General features: G+C 51.3%; 1 protein-coding gene across 1 annotated transcript in view; it reads left to right on the forward strand.

The window, feature by feature from the left end:
* DYM (dymeclin) overlaps nt 1–8,623 on the forward strand; it is a 349,065-nt gene extending 340,442 nt beyond the window's left edge. The window contains exon 17 of the mRNA XM_047696790.1: nt 6,241–8,623. Coding sequence (XP_047552746.1) covers nt 6,241–6,390 — 150 coding nt within the window. The 3' untranslated portion in view covers nt 6,391–8,623. The remainder of the gene's footprint in view (nt 1–6,240) is intronic.
* Nucleotides 8,624–20,300: the final 11,677 nt, after the last annotated feature.

The following is a 20,300-nucleotide window of genomic DNA, read 5'->3' on the forward strand; positions in this document are numbered from 1 at the left end:
AAAAACACCAGTTCTTCCTCCTTTCCCTCTTCCCGAGCCCCAAGCACGGTGCCTCAGATGCAGCTGGTACTTACTGGAGTTTACTTTAAGGGCCCATCACTGTGTCGCACAGTCATAGCAGATGAGGGAGAGAAGGGCAGGGGAGCTGGATATCCTCCCCAAACGCACCCCCAGATAAAACCATTGTATATAGTAAATGCTTTCATCTTGCCGTCTTACAACAGATCTTGAAACCAGTTGGCTTTCTGTCGACACAGAACCTGCCCACCGCCAGCACTGCGTGCGCCGCCAACAGGAACTCCCTCTGCCCTCCGCCTCGCCCCCAACCATCGCCCCTCACAACTCCCTTCAGAGACTAAATGCGGGCTTTTAAAGAATTCTTTCTAACGTGCTATGTAGCGGTTTGATTTTACACGGCACTGCATTTCTGGAGCCAGGCCAGGAGCTTGCTAGAGTTTCTGGTGCTATCTCTGTCATCTTTAGGTGAAACGAGGAAAGCTCCATTGAACTTTCGTGGTCATAAAAATTATTGCAGTGGAGCCCTACATCTGCTCACTGAACTTCCTGTGGGTTTTCACCAAATCACATGACTGACAGCAGAAAGACTTGGTCTTCAAAGCTTTTGGTCTGCTTGTTATACCCAAGTCTCAATCACCAAGTCAGACCTTTGCTTTGTCTCTGGGCCGGGCGTCCGGATGTCCCACTGTGGTGGGTTGATTCACTGGAGCTGATAAAAACATTCCAGCCAAACTTCAGAGTCTAGCATTACCTCTGGCTCCAAAAATCAAAACAACCGGATTGTTTGTAAGTAGCTTTGGATTGAGACCAAGCTCTGAGCTTGAGAGATGGGTTTTCTCTCCTTATGGAGCCAAGTCACAGGACAACTGTCTCAGAAAGAAAGGGACAAAAGCCTGGGCCCAAGGAGACCAGCACCCTGCCCTCTGCTAGCCCATTCCAGAGAGTTTTTGCCGTAACTATCAAGTCGAAGCCCCCGTGTCCCCAGGGGCCCTCCTGTGCTTTCCCAGAGCTTTTGTGGTCCGCAGGCACATCCATCCGACAGCCCCTGGCTAGAGCCCAAAGGGGGTCTGGGAACTCCAGAGAGGAGTTGTGCTTAGAGGACATGTGGACGGATGTTGGAGCTGGGAAGGCCTGGGAGGGCCCAGGCAGCCCAGTCAGAACGAAGACACTCAAGTGAGGAAGTTGGACTTCCTCAGCCATCACAGGATGGCATTATTGTTCTCCACAGGCTTGGAAAGGAACATAAAGAGAAGAGTGACTTTTTCTAGGTTGTTGATCTGACTTTCAGACTGTGATATTTCTTGGACTGAATCCTGACAAAATGTGTCCCCAGTGTCATTAGTGCTAAATAAAACCTTTTGTCTTTGTTTTCCTTAGCTTTCAAGACTTCTAAGACATATTAGAGGAGCACATATTTTTAAGAATGTCTATTTAAATCTCTAACCATGTTGGCTCTCCAGCGAGACAGGTAAATTTGAGGGGGGCGCAAATTCACTGCAGCTTGAGCCTGGCTTGTTCTACGGAGGCCACATTCACATTCAGTTAGGTTGACTGAAGAGTGTTTCCAAAACACTCATAATTTCTATTATTTCACCCTTTTAAAATGTTCCCAGTACACTGCCTTAAAAACAACTCATTGTAGGAAAAAGGAAGCTCTTTACCTTGTGCTTTGAAAACGTGTGTAGCCAGATTTCGAGAACGTGCTCTTCTTTTTCCTGCTATTTATGGTTTATCCTCTGTTCTTAACCTTTTAAGTGTCGGTGAAAAGATCTGCTCAAAGAACCCAAGAAATACTACCTCTGCGCTCACTTGTTCCTTTGAGGAGAGGGGATCTGGTCCTGCAAATTCAGCGGCGTGTGCGTGTGCGTGAGCCACAGTATCCAGGTTTTGCAGTAATAGAAGTGCATTCATGCCGCTTTGTCTGGACTTGCTCTTTTGCTTCCGCTGTGTCCGGTGGTCCCTGCTCTAGCGATCCAGTGTGTGGCAGGGGTTGGCCCTTCACAAGCCAGCACGGGCAGGGTCATGGCTGGACCACCACACCGTTAGCCACAAGCTCTCGGGCCACAGAGCAGCTAAGCCATAGCCTCGTGTTTGTCTCAGTTTTAAGCAGTTGGGGGGCTTAGACTTTAAAACCATCTCTCATCAACCCACAGGACAGCTCAGGACCTTTCGACGTCTATCCTCTCCCCCAGACTGCCACCAGCTCATTCAATTTGTCACAACCCTGTGAAGGAGACGGGATGGTTAAATTCAAAATCTCAGAGTAAACTTTATGTTTTAAGATCCCGAGTGACAGTATGAGCCTTCTCCCAGGTCACTCAGCTCCATTTTTAGTCCTGAACTCATGACACGACAGGCCTTGGAAACTACTTGCTGAATGAATGAATTAGTGGGAAAAGATGGGGCTAAGACTCAAATTATCTGCTTGCCTTTCAAGTGCTTTTCCTAGTTCAAGGATTAGATGAGTGACTAAATATAGTGTTTGAACTTGCCCGCCGCATAATAGGTGATCAGTTCTGTTAGCTACAGATGTGAGCCATAAAGTTTATACCATTTTATATGCTGTCTTTCATCTGCTGTTACATACCGAATACCGGGTGTTCTTGCTGATCTGGGTGCCATCCTCTTTTCAGAGTCTGTGAGCTACGTTTACTACCAGAGTGAGAGAGGGGTTGCTGTTTTGACAAAAACTTGAGCCACAGTGAGAACAAGGCGTTTTCAGCTCTGTTGGCTGAGGTGGTAGGAAGGATAGTAGTGGGGATGCCAGGTGCTTTTCCTAGTGGCCTTTTTCTCTATCTGCCCATGCACGATTGAAGGGCAGGCTCAGACTCATTGCTCTCTCGCACTGAACAGTCATCAGAATTTCCCCAAAATCATGAGGGCAAGAAAACTTTATGCCAGCCACTGAGTGACTCTAGCCTAAGCGTCTTTAATTAAGTTGGAGGGAGTTCTTACAAAAGCCATTGGTTTTCTGGTTCCCTTTTCCATTCCACCCTCAGAGAGGCAGGGAACAGCCTGGTGCGGATTGTCTGACACCCTTTCCTAAGGTCTTGTTAGGAAAACCTCCAGATACGTCACTGGATGGAGAAAAGGCTGCACGTCTTTTAGTCATTTCTACCTCTAACAAAAAGTGCATCGTGTTGGCAACATTACCACTTAGAAATGTAGGGTGTTGTTAGTCTAGTTTAAAGAGCAGTACGGGGACTCTGACCTTTTCAGGCCACCACCTCTGTCCCCCCCCCCCCCGCCCCGCAGCCCTTTACTTCTCTCTGGGTCGGTGTGAGAGGTTTTCTCAAGTTTGGGGCCATTCTAAGAACTAGCATGTTCATCTTTGTTATTAGAGGGTAAATTTCTTCTTCAAACACAGTTCCTCATTCTTGATGATGATGACATCCCTGTGGCTTGGTTGTTCTTTAAGGACCAGCAGTGAGCTGGGGTCTGTGCCATATCGAGGAGCACAGTGCTATCCCTGAGGGGCCCCATGCGGCCTAGGAGAGTTGAACTGAAGGACAGAGCTTGGCCACTGCATGGCCACAGCTCTCTGTCACTTTTCAAGCTGACTTTCCCACCCAGTCAGACCTACACTTTAATCCCAATTCCACCCTACGTGCTATGCAACCTAGAACCTCCTTGGCCTCTCCAGGCTCTGCTTCACCTTCCATCAGCGGCGTTGGCCGTGTCGGCCTCGGCAGGACCTTGGGGTGACTGCCCACAGCATGGTGCTCCAGTGCGCTCAGCTGCTGGTTGCCACCAGCCATGCCCTGTTGATGCAAACACGGGTTTCTCACGGGAAGGAGTATCGTTGTTGCGACCTATAAGACAACACAACTGACTCCATGACAGAGATACATTTTTGCCTCCGAGAACTCTGTTCCCTCATCCCTGAGGATGCTGGGCCAGGCCGGAAGCAGCACAGGGCGTGGGGAGGGCCCCCCTAAAGCCCAGTCACATCAGTAAGTGTCGGCAGCCGTCGTCTGCCTGAGCTGACCAAACCGTGTCAGCCGGAAGGCCGGGAAGAGCCCGCTGGGAGGAGCTGTCCCCTCCTCAGTGGCAGTCACTGCCACTGCTGTCATCTCAGCCCATGACTGATGAAAACAAAGGACTGAAAAGGCTGGGGTTTTCATTACACCAGAGGCCTTCTGCACAGGCCTCCGAAGTATGGGGTACGGAGAGTGTGAGGAGGGTGTGGGAGTAGGTAATGCGGGAGTTCAGGCCACTTACTGTGTTTACCAAATGCCTTCGGAGCCATGGGTTAGAGTTGGTTTGCATTAAAGCTGTGACAGGACTGCGCTCTGTGTGGTATGTGGAAGTAACATCCATGACCAGAGTAACCCCCTTTCAGGAATTCCTATACACAGATTGAGGATTTAACTCAAAACTCACCTTGCCAGAAGCATCTCCTCCTTACTCTGCCCTTCTCTCATCTTTCTGGAACTCTGAAGATCCAGCACGTAGGGGTGGAGTCTCAGTTATTATAAAATGCTCTCTTAAAATTCCTATAAAGAGCGCCTGGGTGGTCAGTTAAGCCATCAACTCTTGCTTCTGTCTCAGGTCATGATCTCAGGGTCCTGGGATTGAGCCCGTGTTGGGCTCTGCAATCAGTGGGGAGTCTGCTTGAGATTCTCTCTCTCCCTCTGCCCTTCCCCCATTCACCCATGCTCTCTCTATAAAATAAATAAATCTTTAAAAATAAATAAAAATTAGATTCCTATGATTCTGTATGGGTGAGTGGGTGGCTTTCCTGCCCACCCCGCTCCTTCATCTTAATTTAGGCCTGTTTGCCTCTCCCCTGGACCGGGCCTCTCCTCACCCGCTTCCTCCTGGGTCTGGACTATGCTTGCTGGTGCTTCCTCCTCCCAGTCTTCCACCTCCACCACCTCCTCCGCCTCCACTTCCTCCTCCTCCCCACTCCAGCCCGCTGTGCCCCTGCCTCACACAGGCCATGCCTCCATCTGGCCCTGCAGGAGGCACACCCTTCCCTCTTCACCCGGCTGCCCCACGGCCTCCCTCGGGCCTCTGGAGCCTCCTGTCTTTCCACGTCTGACTAACCTGTTCTCATTGTTTTGTCATTGCTGCCGCGGTCTGTCTCCCCCTCAGGAAAGCGCACCCTCCCTGAGGAGAGGACAGCGCATGGCCGCTGCCCCCCTGCTGCCCCCGCTACCCGCCGCAGCCCTGGGCTGGCGCAGAGCCGCAGACTCCCGGCCAGTCTAATGAATGAAAGACGGAATGAGACAATATACGCAAAGCATTACTATTGCCTGGCACGTGCTCGGTCCCCAGGATGTGGTTGGTTGTCGCAGTCAGTCACACCTTCATCAGGTTATTAAGTGCCTGGCCCCGTGTGTGGGTGACAGCAGCAAGCCGGGCGGAGAAAACCGTCCCCATCATGCGCTCCCCGTACGTCTGTTTCCCCTTCATCTCTTCCACTGCCCCCGCCTGCCCTCCGCCACTCCCCTCCTCTCAGGACACTGTCGCCTGCCCTTCTCCCGGCCCCGACTGTCACAAGTCCTGCTCAGGTCACCTTGGCAAGGGAAGGTGCCCAGAGGGGCCTTGAGGAGACCGGCGGCTCCTCAGGCTGCTGGAGTGAGAATCCCTTCCGCCGCCCTGGTGGGAGAAAAATTAGAGACTGAAAAACCCAAATCCCCGGGAGGCGCTCCAGGCACAGTGCTCGCTCACCAGCTGGCCTGCTCACAGAGCCAGACTGAAGCTTTCACTGAGCCCCGGCGAGGGATCACCCAGCCTCCCTCCACAAGGCCACAGCCGTCACCGGGGCCCCGAGGAGGAGGCCCCGGCACAGCCGCGCACGGCGGGCCGCCCCAGCACCCGTCTGCGAGGGACGCGGGCCTGTCCCTGCCAGTCAAGGCTGAGGAACTGTGAAGGAAAGCTCTCGTCCTCACGGTGACTCAGCCCTGAAGGTAAAGTCTCTCAGGAGGAGCCAGGCTTCCGTCACCCATGCAGGGCCCATTTCCACTCGGACATCTGTCCTCCTGCCTCCCCGTCTTCGGGTCCCTGCTCCCTACTCAGCAGACAGGCACTGACGGGCTTATTCGTCTTTCCTCCGTGTCCTTCACGTTTTCTCAGGAGTCGTTTGCGAACGACTGGGGAAGCCCCAGAGAGCTCTCAGGCCCTGTGGCCAGTGAGGGAGGCGGGCTTCCCCACACACCTCAACAGGGCTTTTGCACAGAACTGTGAGATCACAAAATCATCTTGTTTTTGTTGCAGAAATTTCCAGAATTGAAATTCAAATATGTGGAAGAGGAGCAGCCCGAGGAGTTTTTTATCCCTTATGTGTGGTCTCTGGTCTACAACTCAGCAGTAGGCCTCTACTGGAACCCCCAGGACATCCAGCTCTTCACGATGGATTCCGACTGAGGGCCGACACCATCTCCCACCCTCACCTCCCTGCAGCCGAGCAGCCCTTGTAGTTACTTTCTTCCTGGGGGAACAGAAGTAGACAGATTGCCCAATGTACCTTCCAGTGGAGAGGATCACACAGGCGTGCTTCCCTTACACACTTGGATGTGGAGAATTGGTGACGGTTGGCAGGAGATCGCTCAGCTTAGATTGTAGTGCAAAAAAGGGGAGAGGGGGGTATGCGACAATAATAAATGTAAAAACCTGCTATTCCACATGCAATTTTATTTCTAAACCAAAAATCTAGAGCTTTTCCAGGAACCCGATGCCTTAGGCATGTAACACTTCACCAGTACATACTGTTTTTTTCTTTGCATGTTCAAGATTTTTGTTTTGGTCCAGTGTGTGCACACATGCACGTGTGTGTGTGTGTGTGTGTGTGTGTGTGTGTGTGTGTGTTTTCAACATAGAGAAATATCTGAAAAGATGACGAGACAGGAATTAGTAAGGAAATGAAATCATATGTATGAGGGGTTGCCTTCTAGAGGGCCCGTGATTTAACAGACACTATGCCCGGGCCGTGGGATGTGAGCCTTTAGATCAGATCCTCTGCATCTTTCAAAGAAAGAAGTGGCTCCTTCTTATAAAGCCCAGATTAGCTTTACTGTGGCTTTGGCCTCTGAGCTGTAGCTGAATTAAATTGGAGTCTAGCACAAATTAAGTTAATCTACTCTGTATTAATCATTGGGAAAAGAAAAGCTTCATTTTGAAAGCAATCTTTTTTCTTCAACCAGGCTATTAGAAGAAAAGGAGACCAATTTGATTAATACAGTATTCCACATGAGATTAAAAACATGTTTTTCTCTTCATTTCTGACTTTGTTTAAACTCTTTTGGGCCCTGAACCAGAGGAAGAAGCTTCTCTGAGGGAAACCGTGCCAGGGCTGCCCTGAGCAGAGCGTGCCTGCCAGAGCCACGGGCGCTAAGGGCAGAGTGCGATGGGCCTGTGGAGTCGGGGTCTGAGTCCACGACCACCCTCTCACAGCCCGAATGAGGAGCCTCGTCTCATTCTCAAAGACACGAAAAGTATTTGCTTTTCTGCATACAAAGCGTGTAATCCCAAGTGAGACTGAACACCCCACGTCAGGTGGCTGTTGCTGATCTGTCGAGAACTAGCTTCTCTCCTCTCCCTATGTCCCTGGGCTGGACGCCGGGGTCCTTTTGGTCCATCACAATCTCAGAGTGCCTAGGAAGAACTATCTTCAGTCACAGCAAGCTCTGGAAAGGTGAAGAACACACCAGCACGTCATGCCCATCTGTGTGGCTTCTACCCATGAAAAGCCTGGGCTGCTCCATCTCTTTGGTGGGCTTTTGGGGGCCAACCAGGTGGTTTCATCTTCGTCATCAGGACAGGCACTGGAGCTGAAGCTCCCTGAGGCTGACTGACGGACAGACGGACGAATGAAGGGGCATCGCTGGTGGCTGGACGCAGGAGGCAAGTGCAGATGGTCCACGGCCTCCTAGGGTCTTGCGCTGTGCAGTCCTCTTCTGTCACGCGAGGCTGGGTGGCTCCTGTAAGATCACAGGGACAGGGCCGCAGACAGACGAGGCGTGGCAACAGCTCCTGTTCAGTGGAGCCCCAGGGGCGAGGCTGTCTGAAGGTGGAAATGTCCGTCCTCCCAGTCTGAATGGCGATCATTTCAGGTAGCCGTTGTTTCGTGTTCCCCACATGGGGAGACAAGAGACAGCTTGAATTTGTTTCCAGCGCATTTTGATTTGCTTCCTTTCCTTTAAACCAAAACACACAATGTTAAAAGGGTCGCGTGCAGCACCTGAACCTCTGTCAGGACCTGGACCTGGGCAGTGCCATGGGATAATCACTAGGCTGCAGGCCTGTCGGTTCTTGGGAGGGAGGAAATGGGGTCCCCCAAAAGCCAGAGAGGCCCAACAACCACGGGGCCCTTGACTGAGGGGACCTCACCGGTCCCTCCCCAGGCCACCTGGCTCACCAAGGTGCCTCCAAAGCCCCATTCTCCAGCAGGCTCCTCTCCCCCGCCCCCCCTTAATGAACCAAGCTGCGGAAGTGCTCACTGGCCTGAAAGCTCCGCCGCGGCCACGGCCTCAGGCAGCACGTGGGCACACGCTTCCAGACTCCACTGCGTCACTGCTTCAGCTCGGGAGACCCACTGGGAGTCTCCTCCTGGTTTTTGTGAAAGATTTATTACGTGACAATAAATTTAACTGACAAACTTGAATTGTGCTCGCATTAATTTGCTTAGAAATGTGTCTTCCACAAAGTAAAAATGTGTAGAATGAGGCAGTACAGGCCCATCTTGTGTTTGGATGGAAGTTAACCTCTGATCTTCCTCAAGATACGAAACTGTTACTGCGCTGTAACTGTAACTGTAACTGTCATCAGCAAATGGTTCTGCCACGATATTTGTTTTTGAAAGCATGGGCCCCTTTCGGTATCACCGTTCCTATCAGGAGTTCAAGGCGCTGTGCAAAAAAGCTGCAAAATGGTAACTCTGGTGCCCACAGTCCCCCGCTGAGGCCGGTGTGGGATCTGTGAGCAGCAGCCTTGGCATCCCAGGGTGTTCCTCGTTCAGCAGTGAAGGCAGAAGCAGGGCTATGGCAGATCTCAGGGACAGAGTCAGAGAAGGTCCCTGGGGTGAAGTCCCAGTGAAAGTCCACTGCTCCCGAAGGAAGTCGCAGGAGCTGGAAACCTGCAAGGTGGGGAGAGGGAAGAACATAGGACCAGCACCGATCAGAACCCTTAGCAACTTCCTCAAGCTTGCTAAGGTGAAGAGAAATGTTGGAAAAGTGGAGGGGGGATGCTTCTAGGGCAAGGATCTCTTAAAATTCTTTAGGCAACACACTGTCCTTTAGGTTCTGGGGAGCCAGTGTTTTGCCTCAGGCATTAAATCTTTCTGCATAACTGAGTCATTCTGTGCGCCTTTCCAGAGCCATAAATTAGAGTTGTGGTACTTGCTGATACTTTATAGGCTTGAGTTTGCAAGGTCAACCCTTTGGGTCTCTTAATTCCCTCCTAGGCACTATGCCTGCAGTTTCAGGAGCTGCCATTTGATATTCGGGACTGATCCTTGGGCTTTCTGACGCCAAATTCAGGGTTATTCCAGTGTCCTATGTTGCCTCCAAGAGTCAAGGAGGTCAGGGTTTCTGTTCTCTGACAAAGAGCCAAGCTTCCTATGAACATGAAGAGCTGAGGAGTGGATTCTAGCACACAATTCACAGCACCTAATACATTTGTATTTTTTTAAGAACTTTACTAAGGCATAAAGTTTAATCTCAGGGTATATCCATTTGGGGTTCACACAAAGCAAGGGAGATTCATTAGGAACTTCCCGCCTTGCCCCACCCCTCCCCGTCGGTCAGGTCATACATGGCAGCCACTACCCACTCTCCTGACTTTAAGGCAGTTGAAGGGGCAGCTACTTAGACAACACAAGTAATAGCACAGACCCCCAGAAAAAAAAGCAGTTTCTCACAACTGACCGGGTACTACCTCACCATCCTGTTGACTCTGGCAGGACTTCAAGCAAAATTTTAAAACGTTTTGGCCAGGTTTCTGAGTTCTTGGCTGGCGGGTTGGTTTGGAGTACCTAACTCTCCATTCTGATCAGTAGACTCTCCGTGGATGCTGTGGCTCAGCTTCTAAATCACATTCCCTGAATGTGAATTGAGGTGAAACCAAATTACTAATACGTCCCAGTGCTAGCAAATGTATATTCTCTCCGGAGGGTTATGGACTGTATGTATCCCCCCCCAAATTAATATAATGAGCCCTGACTCCCCATGTGATGGTATTAGGAGGAGGGGGCCTTTGGGAGGTCATTTGGGTTAGGGGGTTGTGATGATGGAGCCACCGTGATGGGATTAGTACACTTACAAAAAAAGACATGAGAGTGACCTCTCTCCCTCTCCACCATGTGAAGACCTAACAAAAAGACCACCATCTATGAGCCAGGAAGGAAACTTCTAGTATTAAAATCAGAAATATCCATGGGGCACCTGGAAGGCTCAGTCGGTTAAGCATCTGCCTTCGGCTCAGGTCATGATCCCAGGGTACTGGGATGGGGCCCTGGGTCAGGCTCCCTGCTCCGTGGGGAGTCTACTCCTCCCTCTTCCTCTGCCCCTCCCCCACTCACTCATACTCTCAAATAAATAAAATCTTCTTTAAAAATCCAGAGAAGATCTGAGAAGATCAGATAATATGAATTAAAACCATCACAGAAAAATAACAAGAATAAAGAAACTCCCACTGTCGCCAGCTATATCAGTTACAGAATTTGAAACAACTATGCTTTCTTTGCTTAAAAACGAAAAAAAAGTGTGGCCAAGAATTTCAGGGAATTAGAAACTATAAAAAAGGACCAAATGGAAATTCTAGAATGGGAAAAATATATAACAAGAATTAATAATTCAGTGGATGAACTTAAGAGCAGATTCACAACTGAGAGAATGGGTAACATGAAAACCCAGAGGAAAACAGACCGAACAGCCTTGGCTGTAGAGGTGCTTCAGGGTGCACACGTATGTCGGAGCTAATCAAGTTGTGCACTTGCCTATGTGCAGTTTTCATATGTCAATTTCGCCTCAATAAAGCCGTTTTTAAACTTTGGATAAAATGAACAAATTTCGGACGCCTGGGTGGCTCAGTTGGTTGGACGACTGCCTTCGGCTCAGGTCATGATCCTGGAGTCCCGGGATCGAGTCCCACATCGGGCTCCCGGCTCCGCGGGAGTCTGCTTCTCTCTCTGACCTTCTCTTCGCTCATGCTCTCTCTCACTGTCTCTCTCTCAAATAAATAAATAAAAAAATCTTAAAAAAAAAATGAACAAATTTCTTTTTTTTTAAGTGGTTTTTCAAACCTGACATTAGAAAATCTTGAAAATTGGGATTATCCTACATTTATTGCCTAAATTGAATCCCTGATTTAAAATCTCACAAAACAATCCATAGGCCCAGATAACATCACTGGTGAATTCAACCAACATCTTTTTTTTTTTTTAAGATTTTATTTATTTATTTGACAGAGATCACAAGTAGGCAGAGAGGCAGGCAGAGAGAGAGAGGAGGAAGCAGGCTCCCCGCTGAGCAGAGATGTGGGGCTCGATCCCAAGACTCTGGGATCATGACCTGAGCCGAAGGCAGAGGCTTTAACCCACTGAGCCACCCAGGCGCCCCGAATTCAACCAACATCTTAGGGAAAAATAATGCCAATCTTACCCAGACTCTTCTAGATAATGGAAAACTGCCAAATTCATTTTAAGAGACCCAGTATATCTATCTTTTTTTTTTTTTTAAAGATTTTATTTATCAGATAGAGATCACAAGTAGGCAGAGAGGCAGGCAGAGAGAGAGTGGGAAGCAGGCTCCCTGCTGAGCAGAGAGCCGGATGTGGGGCTCGATCCCAGGACCCTGGGATCATGACCTGAGCTGAAGGCAGAGGCTTTAACCCACTGAGCCACCCAGGCGCCCCCCCAGTATATCTTTCTATATAAAAAATCTGACAAGAACAGTATAGGAAATGAAAATTGCATGACAGTTTCTCTCATCATAATAGATGTAAAAGATCTAAAAAAAAAAAAAAGCAAACAAACCAGCAAGGTATAAAAAGCAATATGTAAAAATACATCATGATTAAATTGGATTATCATTCAAAACTCACAGTCCTTCACATTTAACAGAATGAAGGTGGAGAAGTACATGATAATAGATGTGAACAAAACTTTTTATAAATTTCAAGTCATTGGATAATACAAATTTTTAGCAAACTAGAAAAACAAGGAAGTGTCATCTGATAAAGATAGCCACAAAAAATCTAGAGTGAGCCCATCCTACTTAAAATATCAAAAACTTCCCTCCTAAGATTGGGAGCAAGAAAAAGATGTCCAAGAACACACCTATTCAAAACAGTACTAGGTAGGGGCACCTGGATAGCTCAGTCGGTTGAGCGTCTGACTCTTGGTTTCAGCTTAGGTCATGATCTCAGGGTCGTGAGATCCAGCCCTGTGTCATGCTCAGCAAGGTGTCTGCTTGAGATTCGCTCTCTCCCTCCCCCTCCACCCCTCTATCCACTCGAGCTCATGTGCTCTCTTTCTCTAAAATAAATAAATAAATAAATAAATCTTAAAAACAACAACAACAACAACTAGTTAATGATATGGACACTATAGCATTTAGGGGAGAAGTACTGATGCCTGCAACTACTTTGAAATGCATCACAAAAAGTGGAAAAAAAGGATGGATTGATGGATGGATAGATGTATGGTATAATACATCTACGGTAGACTGGGTGAAGTCTAGGTTGTGGATATACAGGCACCCACTGTAAAAATTCTTTCAACCTCATTGCATGTTGGGGGAAAAAGGTGTCTGAGGTCTTAGCCCAGTGCAATATGTTTTAAAAAAAAAAGATTAGATGGAAAGAAAATAAACTGTCATTATTTGCAGATGACATGATTATGTAGATAATCTAAAAGAATCTACCAATAAACCAGTAGACTTGGCAAGGTTTCCAGATACCAGATCATAAACAAAAATTACTAGCATCTCTATAGGCCAAAAACGAACAGAAAATGAGGGACACCTGGGTGGCTCAGTTGGTTAAGCGTCTGCCTTTGGCTCAGGCCCGTAGTCATGGGGTCCTAGGATAGAGCCCCACGTCAGGCTCCCTGCTTGGTGGGGAGCCCGCTTCTCCCTCTCTCTCTGACGCTCCCCCAACTTGTTCTTTCTTTCTCTCTCTCTCTCAAATAAATAAATAAAATTTTTTTAAAAACAAAATGAAATGTTAAAAATGTACCATCTACAATAGAATTTTTAAAATCTCCTAGGAAAAAAAACCTGAAAAACAAAAATCCAGGGGCTCGTGGGTGGCTCAGTCAGTTAAGCGTCTGACTCTTGCTTTCAGCCCAGGTCTTGGTCTCAGGGGCGTGGGTAGGGTAGCGGGGGTCACTGCTCCCCTCTGCTCTCAGCGGAGAGTCTGCTCCAGATTCTCCCGCTCCCTCTCCCCCTCCTCCCTGCATGTGCTCTCTCTCTCTCTCTCTCTCTCACTCTCACTCTTGCTCTCTCTCTCTCAAATATTTAAAGCACACATACACAAATTCATTAGGTACTCACAGATCCACCTAAAAAGAAAATAGTGACAGAAATGAAAAACCTAAGTAGGTGGAGGGTGTTAGATTCATGGGTTAGAAGCTAACATTGCTCCTGCGTCTGGGAGGCAGGACGATTCTGCCTAATTCCTCCCTTTGCCCACCCCTCATCCACACAGTCTTGCCCTGCACCAAGAGCACCATGCACCCTCCTCAAAGAAGATAATCCCAAAGCCCCATCCCACTCCTGCACTCAGCCTGACGTCTGATCGTGGTCTTGTTCCGAAGCACGGGAGGAACCCATCTGGCCTGATACTCTCCCAGTGGGTAATGAGGGCCTCCGGCTTTTCACCCACCGTTGGTGGGTTCTCACCATCTACCGGCCACCTCCTCTAAAGTCAACGGCACATTTAACGTGATGCTATTTACAGCAATCATATAATTTATTCGAGCTAATTTTGGCAAAAAAAGGACTTATTTCTGGGCATTAGGTAGCTACCAAATTCTGGGGTAGACCGGAAACTAACTTTGGATACTGCTCAGGTGGGAGAAACCCCCAACCGCTCCCCACGACTGAGACAGCTTAGCTGCTGCCCCACCCAGCACCAGCACCCACCCACGCAGCTGGAAGCCAGTCACTAACTGCCCGCAGCTGCCCCAGAGGACACCAGCACCACCATTGCCCTAGTGCCCTTGCACCTGCTACCCCCATGCTCCCTCCCCACTAAGTATCAGCCGCTGATCCGCTCTGCCTGGGGAAAGCTGGCCGCATGCAGAGCCCCGGCTGCAGGGAAACCTAGACAGTGAAGCCTTTAGCTTCCCTTGGGGTCAGGAGTGCATCGCATGAGCCCAACTGTGGCCGCTGTCATTTTACCCCATGCTACTGAGTCTTAAGTGAGGCAATACTTAAAGCACGGACAATATAAATTCGAGGACAGGGATTTATGTCTGATTTCTGCATGTCTGCATCCCACACCTAACACAGTACCTGACCTCAAGAAATATTTGTTGAAGAGGGGTGCCTGGGTGGCTCAGCTGGTTCAACGTCCAACTCTTGATCTCTGCTCATGTCATGATGTCAGGGTTGTGAGATCGAGCCCCACATTGGGCTCTGTGCTTGGCAAGGAGTCTGCTTGAGATTCTCTTCCTCTCCCTCTGTTCCTCCCCACACCCAACACCATTAGCTTTCTCTCTCCCCCACTAAAATAAAATTTTAAAAGAGATATTTTTTGAGGGGCGCCTGGGTGGCTCAGCCAGTTAAGCATCTGCCTTTGGCTCAGGTCATGATCTCAGGGTCCTGGGATCAAGTCCCCACACGGGGTTCCCTGCTCAGTGGGGAGTCTGTTTGTCCCTCTCCCTCTGCCCCTCCCCATTATCATTCTCTCTCTCTCCTCTCTCTCAAATAAATAAATAAATAAAATCTTTAATTAAAAAAAGGAAATATTTGTTGAATGATACCAGCATTTAGCACAGTTTCTAAAACATGATAAGCAGTAATAAGGAGTAGCTAGTATTATTTCACATGATAGGAAGTCCCGGAGAAAGCTAATACAGCAACCCAACACCATCTTGAGGACACCAGCTCTGCCTGTCTGTAGCTTTTGACACCCTCTGGCTGGCTCCCCTCATAGTCACAAGGGGGTTGCCCAGTTCCTGGTGTTGCATCAAGGCATGATCTCATTGAGGGCACAGCCTGGGAGTGGGGGCTCCTTTCCCAGAAGTCCCCTCACATTTTCATGCCCGAGCCTGCTTCCCACCCCCATCCCTAAACCATCAGTGCCAGGAGAGGAATCCACCATCACAGCAAACTAATCAGGATCTGGAGCCAGGCTGCCATCAGCTGTGTGGACGAGAATGAATACAGAATATACATCAGGCTCCTACAGGAAGAAGGGAGTGGGAAGCGGAGTAGACAGGTAACCAACACATCAGCTATGATCAGGGCAGAGGGAAAGGCCGGAGCCAGGCTGCCCCCAACAACCCCCATCCAGGGCTCCTGACCCAGCAGTTGGGTGAAACGGGTCAGAACCCCAGGGACAGTTCCCAGGCCAAAGGCCTATGGAAGCACAGGAGGTATGGAGCGGGGGTCCCTCACACATCCGCAGCCCCGTCCTCGTCCGGGATCCCACACACAGGCTGCATGAACGAATGGCAGCTTCCCCATCTCCCAGAGTCCGCTTAATAGGAAACAGGATTTGGTATGGAACAAACAGTTTATGACAACCCCAGCCCTCAAACTGGAAACATCTGTCCTCACCATAGCACAATTTCCCAGCCCAGCCCAGCCTGGCTCCCAAGGGGGCCCACCCGGCCTGGCTGGGGAACCCAAGAACTTTCCTGGGGATAACGTGAAGGAGCCCCTAGCCTGGGAGGGTCTCCAAGCTCCCAGCTTGGCCCCCAGAGCCTCATGAACCCCTAGCCTTAATCATGTTGGCCTCAGCACTGCCCCACCCCAGGCCATGGGGGCTTTAGAACTGATGGTCCCGCAGGAGCCCGGGATGACCATTGATTTTATGTACACTGGGGGCCAGGGCTGGAAAGGGAGATCCCTGTGGACAGCTGTAGCTTCAGTCCCTAAGACTGTCCCTTACTCATCCAGTTGTCTCTGCTCCCACTCTCTGCCTGGACTAGCCTTGCCCACCTTGTGTCCCCCCCACAGTTCCTGTCCCCCTTCCAGACCAGGCTCAGAAGTCATTTCCGGCCAGGCAGCCCAGCCCCTGCTGCTTAGACGACAGTTGTGCCCCCAGAGTCGCTGTCAGGGCACCTACTTCAATAGACACAGAAGCTCTTCCAGGCAGCTCCAGGGGCCCATCCATGGCCATGCCGGCATCTGCAAGCCCTCGGGGACAGCAGGGCAGGAGAAGTGAGGCCGTGCACCTGGGACCAAGGGTGTCTGGCAGAGGCTGAGGCCTGGGGGTCCCACCGGCAAAAGCTGATACCCACCCATGCAGCTCCCATGAGGGCCGCTGCTGCCACAGCAGAGACCACTGTGGTCCCCTGGCTGCCCTGAAGAGAATCTGGTTACCTAGCTTACGTCTCTGCAGCACAGGCCTATTGTAAGATTACCCTGGGCCTTGGTCCGGGGTCTGGAATGGGAGGATCAGCCTGTGGGGACCAGGGCTGGGGAGACATTGGAGATGAAAGACAAGAAGTGCCCAGGGCATGGGGGCTTCATGGATGGTAGGGGGCTTAGTGGAGGCAGGTGCCCCCAGCAGGCTGCCGGCAATGTTGTTCCTGACCTGAATTCCCGTAGATGACAGCGGCATGGAAGGAATTTCCCCAGAGACAGTGTTGAAGAGATGGGGGAGGGGCAGGGGAGCCCCTAAGCCCCGGAAAGCTCTGCCCAGAGCCTGGCATGGCAGGACCTTGTCAGGGGCTGTCTGTCTCAGGGGTGGGGGGTAGAGGGAGTGGAAGGAGCTCGGCACGTGGCCAAGGCTGAGCATGGGTCCTGGCTGCCTCTGATGAGGCCTCGCCCAGTTGACCCAGTTTAAATCCAGCCTCCTCCAGGAAGCCATTCCAGACCAGACCAGCCCCGTGTTCTCCCTTCCTGGGCTTCCATGGCCCAACCACAGCCCTGCCACCCCAGGAGGTCCTCCAGGGAGTTGGTGGGGGGAAGCGGGGGGCAGTGCCCCTGCCAAATGGCATCTTCCTCCCGGCCTCCGGGTGGGCCAGACTGCCGGCTCTCGTTCCGGACTCTGCATCTGTGCCCGCTCGCTGCGCCTCTGCTGCCCACAGAGTGTGGGGAGAGCTGGCCTCAGAAGGCACGTGCTGGGGAGGGAGTGGCTGGTGGGGGACTGGGGGCAAAGGGATATCGGGGGGCTGGGAAAGGTGTTTCTTTACCAAGGCCAGCCAACGAGCAGTGCTCCCCAGGGCGTAGGGGTGGAGGACAGCCTGGAAGGAGAGTCCCACACAAGGGCTCCAGCCCCTGGCTGCACCAGGCCTGGCCCCTCCAGGCCCTCCCAGGCCTAAGTCCAGGTGCCATCTGCCCCCCTCCAGCCCCACGTCAGCATGAGCCCTGGCTGGAGCGGGTGCTGGCAGAGCGAGGGGCAGCTGGGTGGGTGCAGACACCTTTACACCAGCCCGCCCCCCCGCCGCCCCCCCAGCCAGAGAGCAGGAAGCCCAGACCCAGCCTTCCCCCTCAGTCCAGGGACCGGGGAACCAGATGTCAGCTGAGGCGGCCATTCCAAAATGCACACATCTTCAAAGCACAGCTATTTTCCATGTCCTTTGGGCAATTTTAAAACAAGTTCGTAAAACTGGAATTTTAATAGATGACATATTGGCGTGTATGTGCGTGTGTGTGTGTTTGTGTGTGTGTGTGTGTGTATTCGCGTGCACACACATGTCTGGGCATCTTGGGTGGAGGCCATTGCTGCCCCAGTATCCTGGGATGAGTGTGGGCTGGGGGTGTTTCTGAAAGAGCCACCAGGCTCGCTCCCCGGTTCACGGTGCGTTGCAAAGGATCTGAGCCTTCCTTCAGGAATTGGTGGGGATTCGAATAGGGCTGAGCCTCAGAGCCAAGGCCTGATGGGGGCAGCGCAGGAGCCCTCCCCGCCTAGGATGGGGGGTGGGAAGCACAGCCAGATGGGAAATCAGGGCCATGCACCCCACCCCCCAACACTTACGTGCCCCTTCTCCTGCCCCAACTTTGAACCCAGATGTGTTGGTGTGCTCTGGCTGCCATAATAAATACCGCAGACTAGGGGGTTTAAGCCACAGACATTTACTTTCTCACAGTCTGGGGGCTGGAATTCCAAGGTCAAGGTGTCCACAGGACTGGTTTCTCCAGAGCCCTCTTTCCTTGGCTTGCGGATGGTGGTCTTCTCCCCGTGTCCTCCCTCACATGGTCTCCACTCTGTGTGTGCTCCGGTCTGTGCCCTAATCCCTTCTTCTAAGGACTCCTTATACTGGCTTCGGGCCCTCCCTAATCTTAACCTTAATTACTTCTTCAAAAACCCTATCTCCAAATACAGTTTGAACAACACAGATTTGACCCACCCGGGTCTACCTAAACACAGATTCTCCACAGAGCGGTGCTGTAAGTGTTTTCTCTTCCTTAGAATTTTCTTAACGTTTCTTTTCTCCACCTATTTCATGGTGAGAACACAGTGTGTAATACAGAGAACACACAAACCATGTGCTAGTGGACTGCTTCTGTTCTCGGTAAGGCTTCCAGCAACAGGACGCTATGAAGTAGTTAGGTCTCTAGGTGGGGAGGTGTCAAAAGCCACAGGCAGGGTTTCGGGGCGCTTGGGTGGCACAGTCAGTTAGGCGTGCAACTCGCGGTTTCAGCTCCAGTCGTGAGATCGAGCCCTGCGTCGGCTTCCGCTCTGCCCGCCCCCACCTGCTCGTGCTCTCGATCTCTCTAAAATCAATCAGTCGATCAGATTTTCAGCTCATGGGGGTCAGGGCCCCCGACCCTGCACTGCCCAAGGGTCAATGCAGTCCTGTTCTGTGGCACTGGGGGTTCGGACCTTCACCTATGAAGGAGTTGGTTCCCACTGTGGTCCCACTGCAACCCCTTCACCTTTAACTCCCTTTACTTGCTTCCTTCTCCTGTTGGGCACCCCAGGCAGTGTCCCTGCTCCCACACACACATCCACACATGCTCACACTCACCAGCACTCACCACTCAGGACAGAGCCCCACTATCCTCCAGCTCCGACCTGGGGAGCTGGACCCCTCTTTCCCTGGAACTACCGTCAGACGTAGAGCAGGCACCAGCGCCTCCCAGCGGCCTCTCTGAGTCCCCCTCGGGCCGCTCTCCATCCCTTCCTCTGACAGCCGCCTCCTCCCTGGCCCACCCTGCCTGAAGAGGCTCCTCCCACGTGACCCTCCAGCCAGTTGCGCTGCTGCTTTGTTTCTCTGACACGCTTGTTCCTTCCCTTGTGTATCTTTCTCATGAATTTGTTGACTGGGGACGGTCTACCCATCCAGTGGGGTTCTCGGTGGGGGCAGCACCAGATCCCAGGGACACGCTGGAGGACATTTCCATCCTCCGCTGCAGAATGGCTACCATCTGCTGTCTACACACTCAGAATCAGAGCCGGTGCAGGGGAGGGGAGACAGTACTGGGGTACAAGGGCTCTGTGTCCCCAGTTTAGGGGAAGGAGCTGGGGGAAGAGAGAGACTGCAGTTTCAGGTGGGGTAGAGGGGATGGCTGGCATCAGACCTTTCAAGGCGCAGGGTAGCTGCCCCATGCGAGGTCACATTTGGCTGTGCCTCTAAGTCTGGGCAGGTGACACCATGAGGAAGGGCCCTGCTGGTGCAAAGGCAAGAGACAAGTCCTGAGGTTGGAAAGTGGCTCTGCTCAGCCAAGGCCTGGGCCAAAGGAGGCCAGGGGCCCCAAGCCTGACCCCAGTAGGTCCTAGTGAAGATTATGATGGTAATTTTGACTGTGGGAACGTGGAGCAGGCCTGGAAAAGGGGTTTCAGAGGAAAGGCAATTCATTCTTCCTTTCTAAACCTGTTGCTCTCATTAATGGAGTCCATTCCATAGTCATACCTTTACTTCACCGCTGCCATCTTGAAACGGGGCAGAAGAAATATGTGCACATAAGGATACTGGTGGGAAGTCACTCTCCAGGTGCCATGTGAATGGTGTGTGTGTGTGTGTGTATGTGTGTATGCACGTGCATGAGTGTGCGTGTGGAAAAGAGAGAATGGAGCCATCATCACATCAAAGTCTGTGTGTGGGGTGCCCCCTGGAATTAAGCAGTGCACAACCCATGCAAATGTACTTGACTGCCCTAAGCCTTGCCTCCCATCTGCTAAGGAAGCCCTTGAGGCCCAGGGCCTACTCCCCACCACCT

This window comes from Lutra lutra, chromosome 12 (genome assembly GCF_902655055.1).
Source record: "Lutra lutra chromosome 12, mLutLut1.2, whole genome shotgun sequence".
NCBI lineage: Eukaryota > Metazoa > Chordata > Mammalia > Carnivora > Mustelidae > Lutra > Lutra lutra.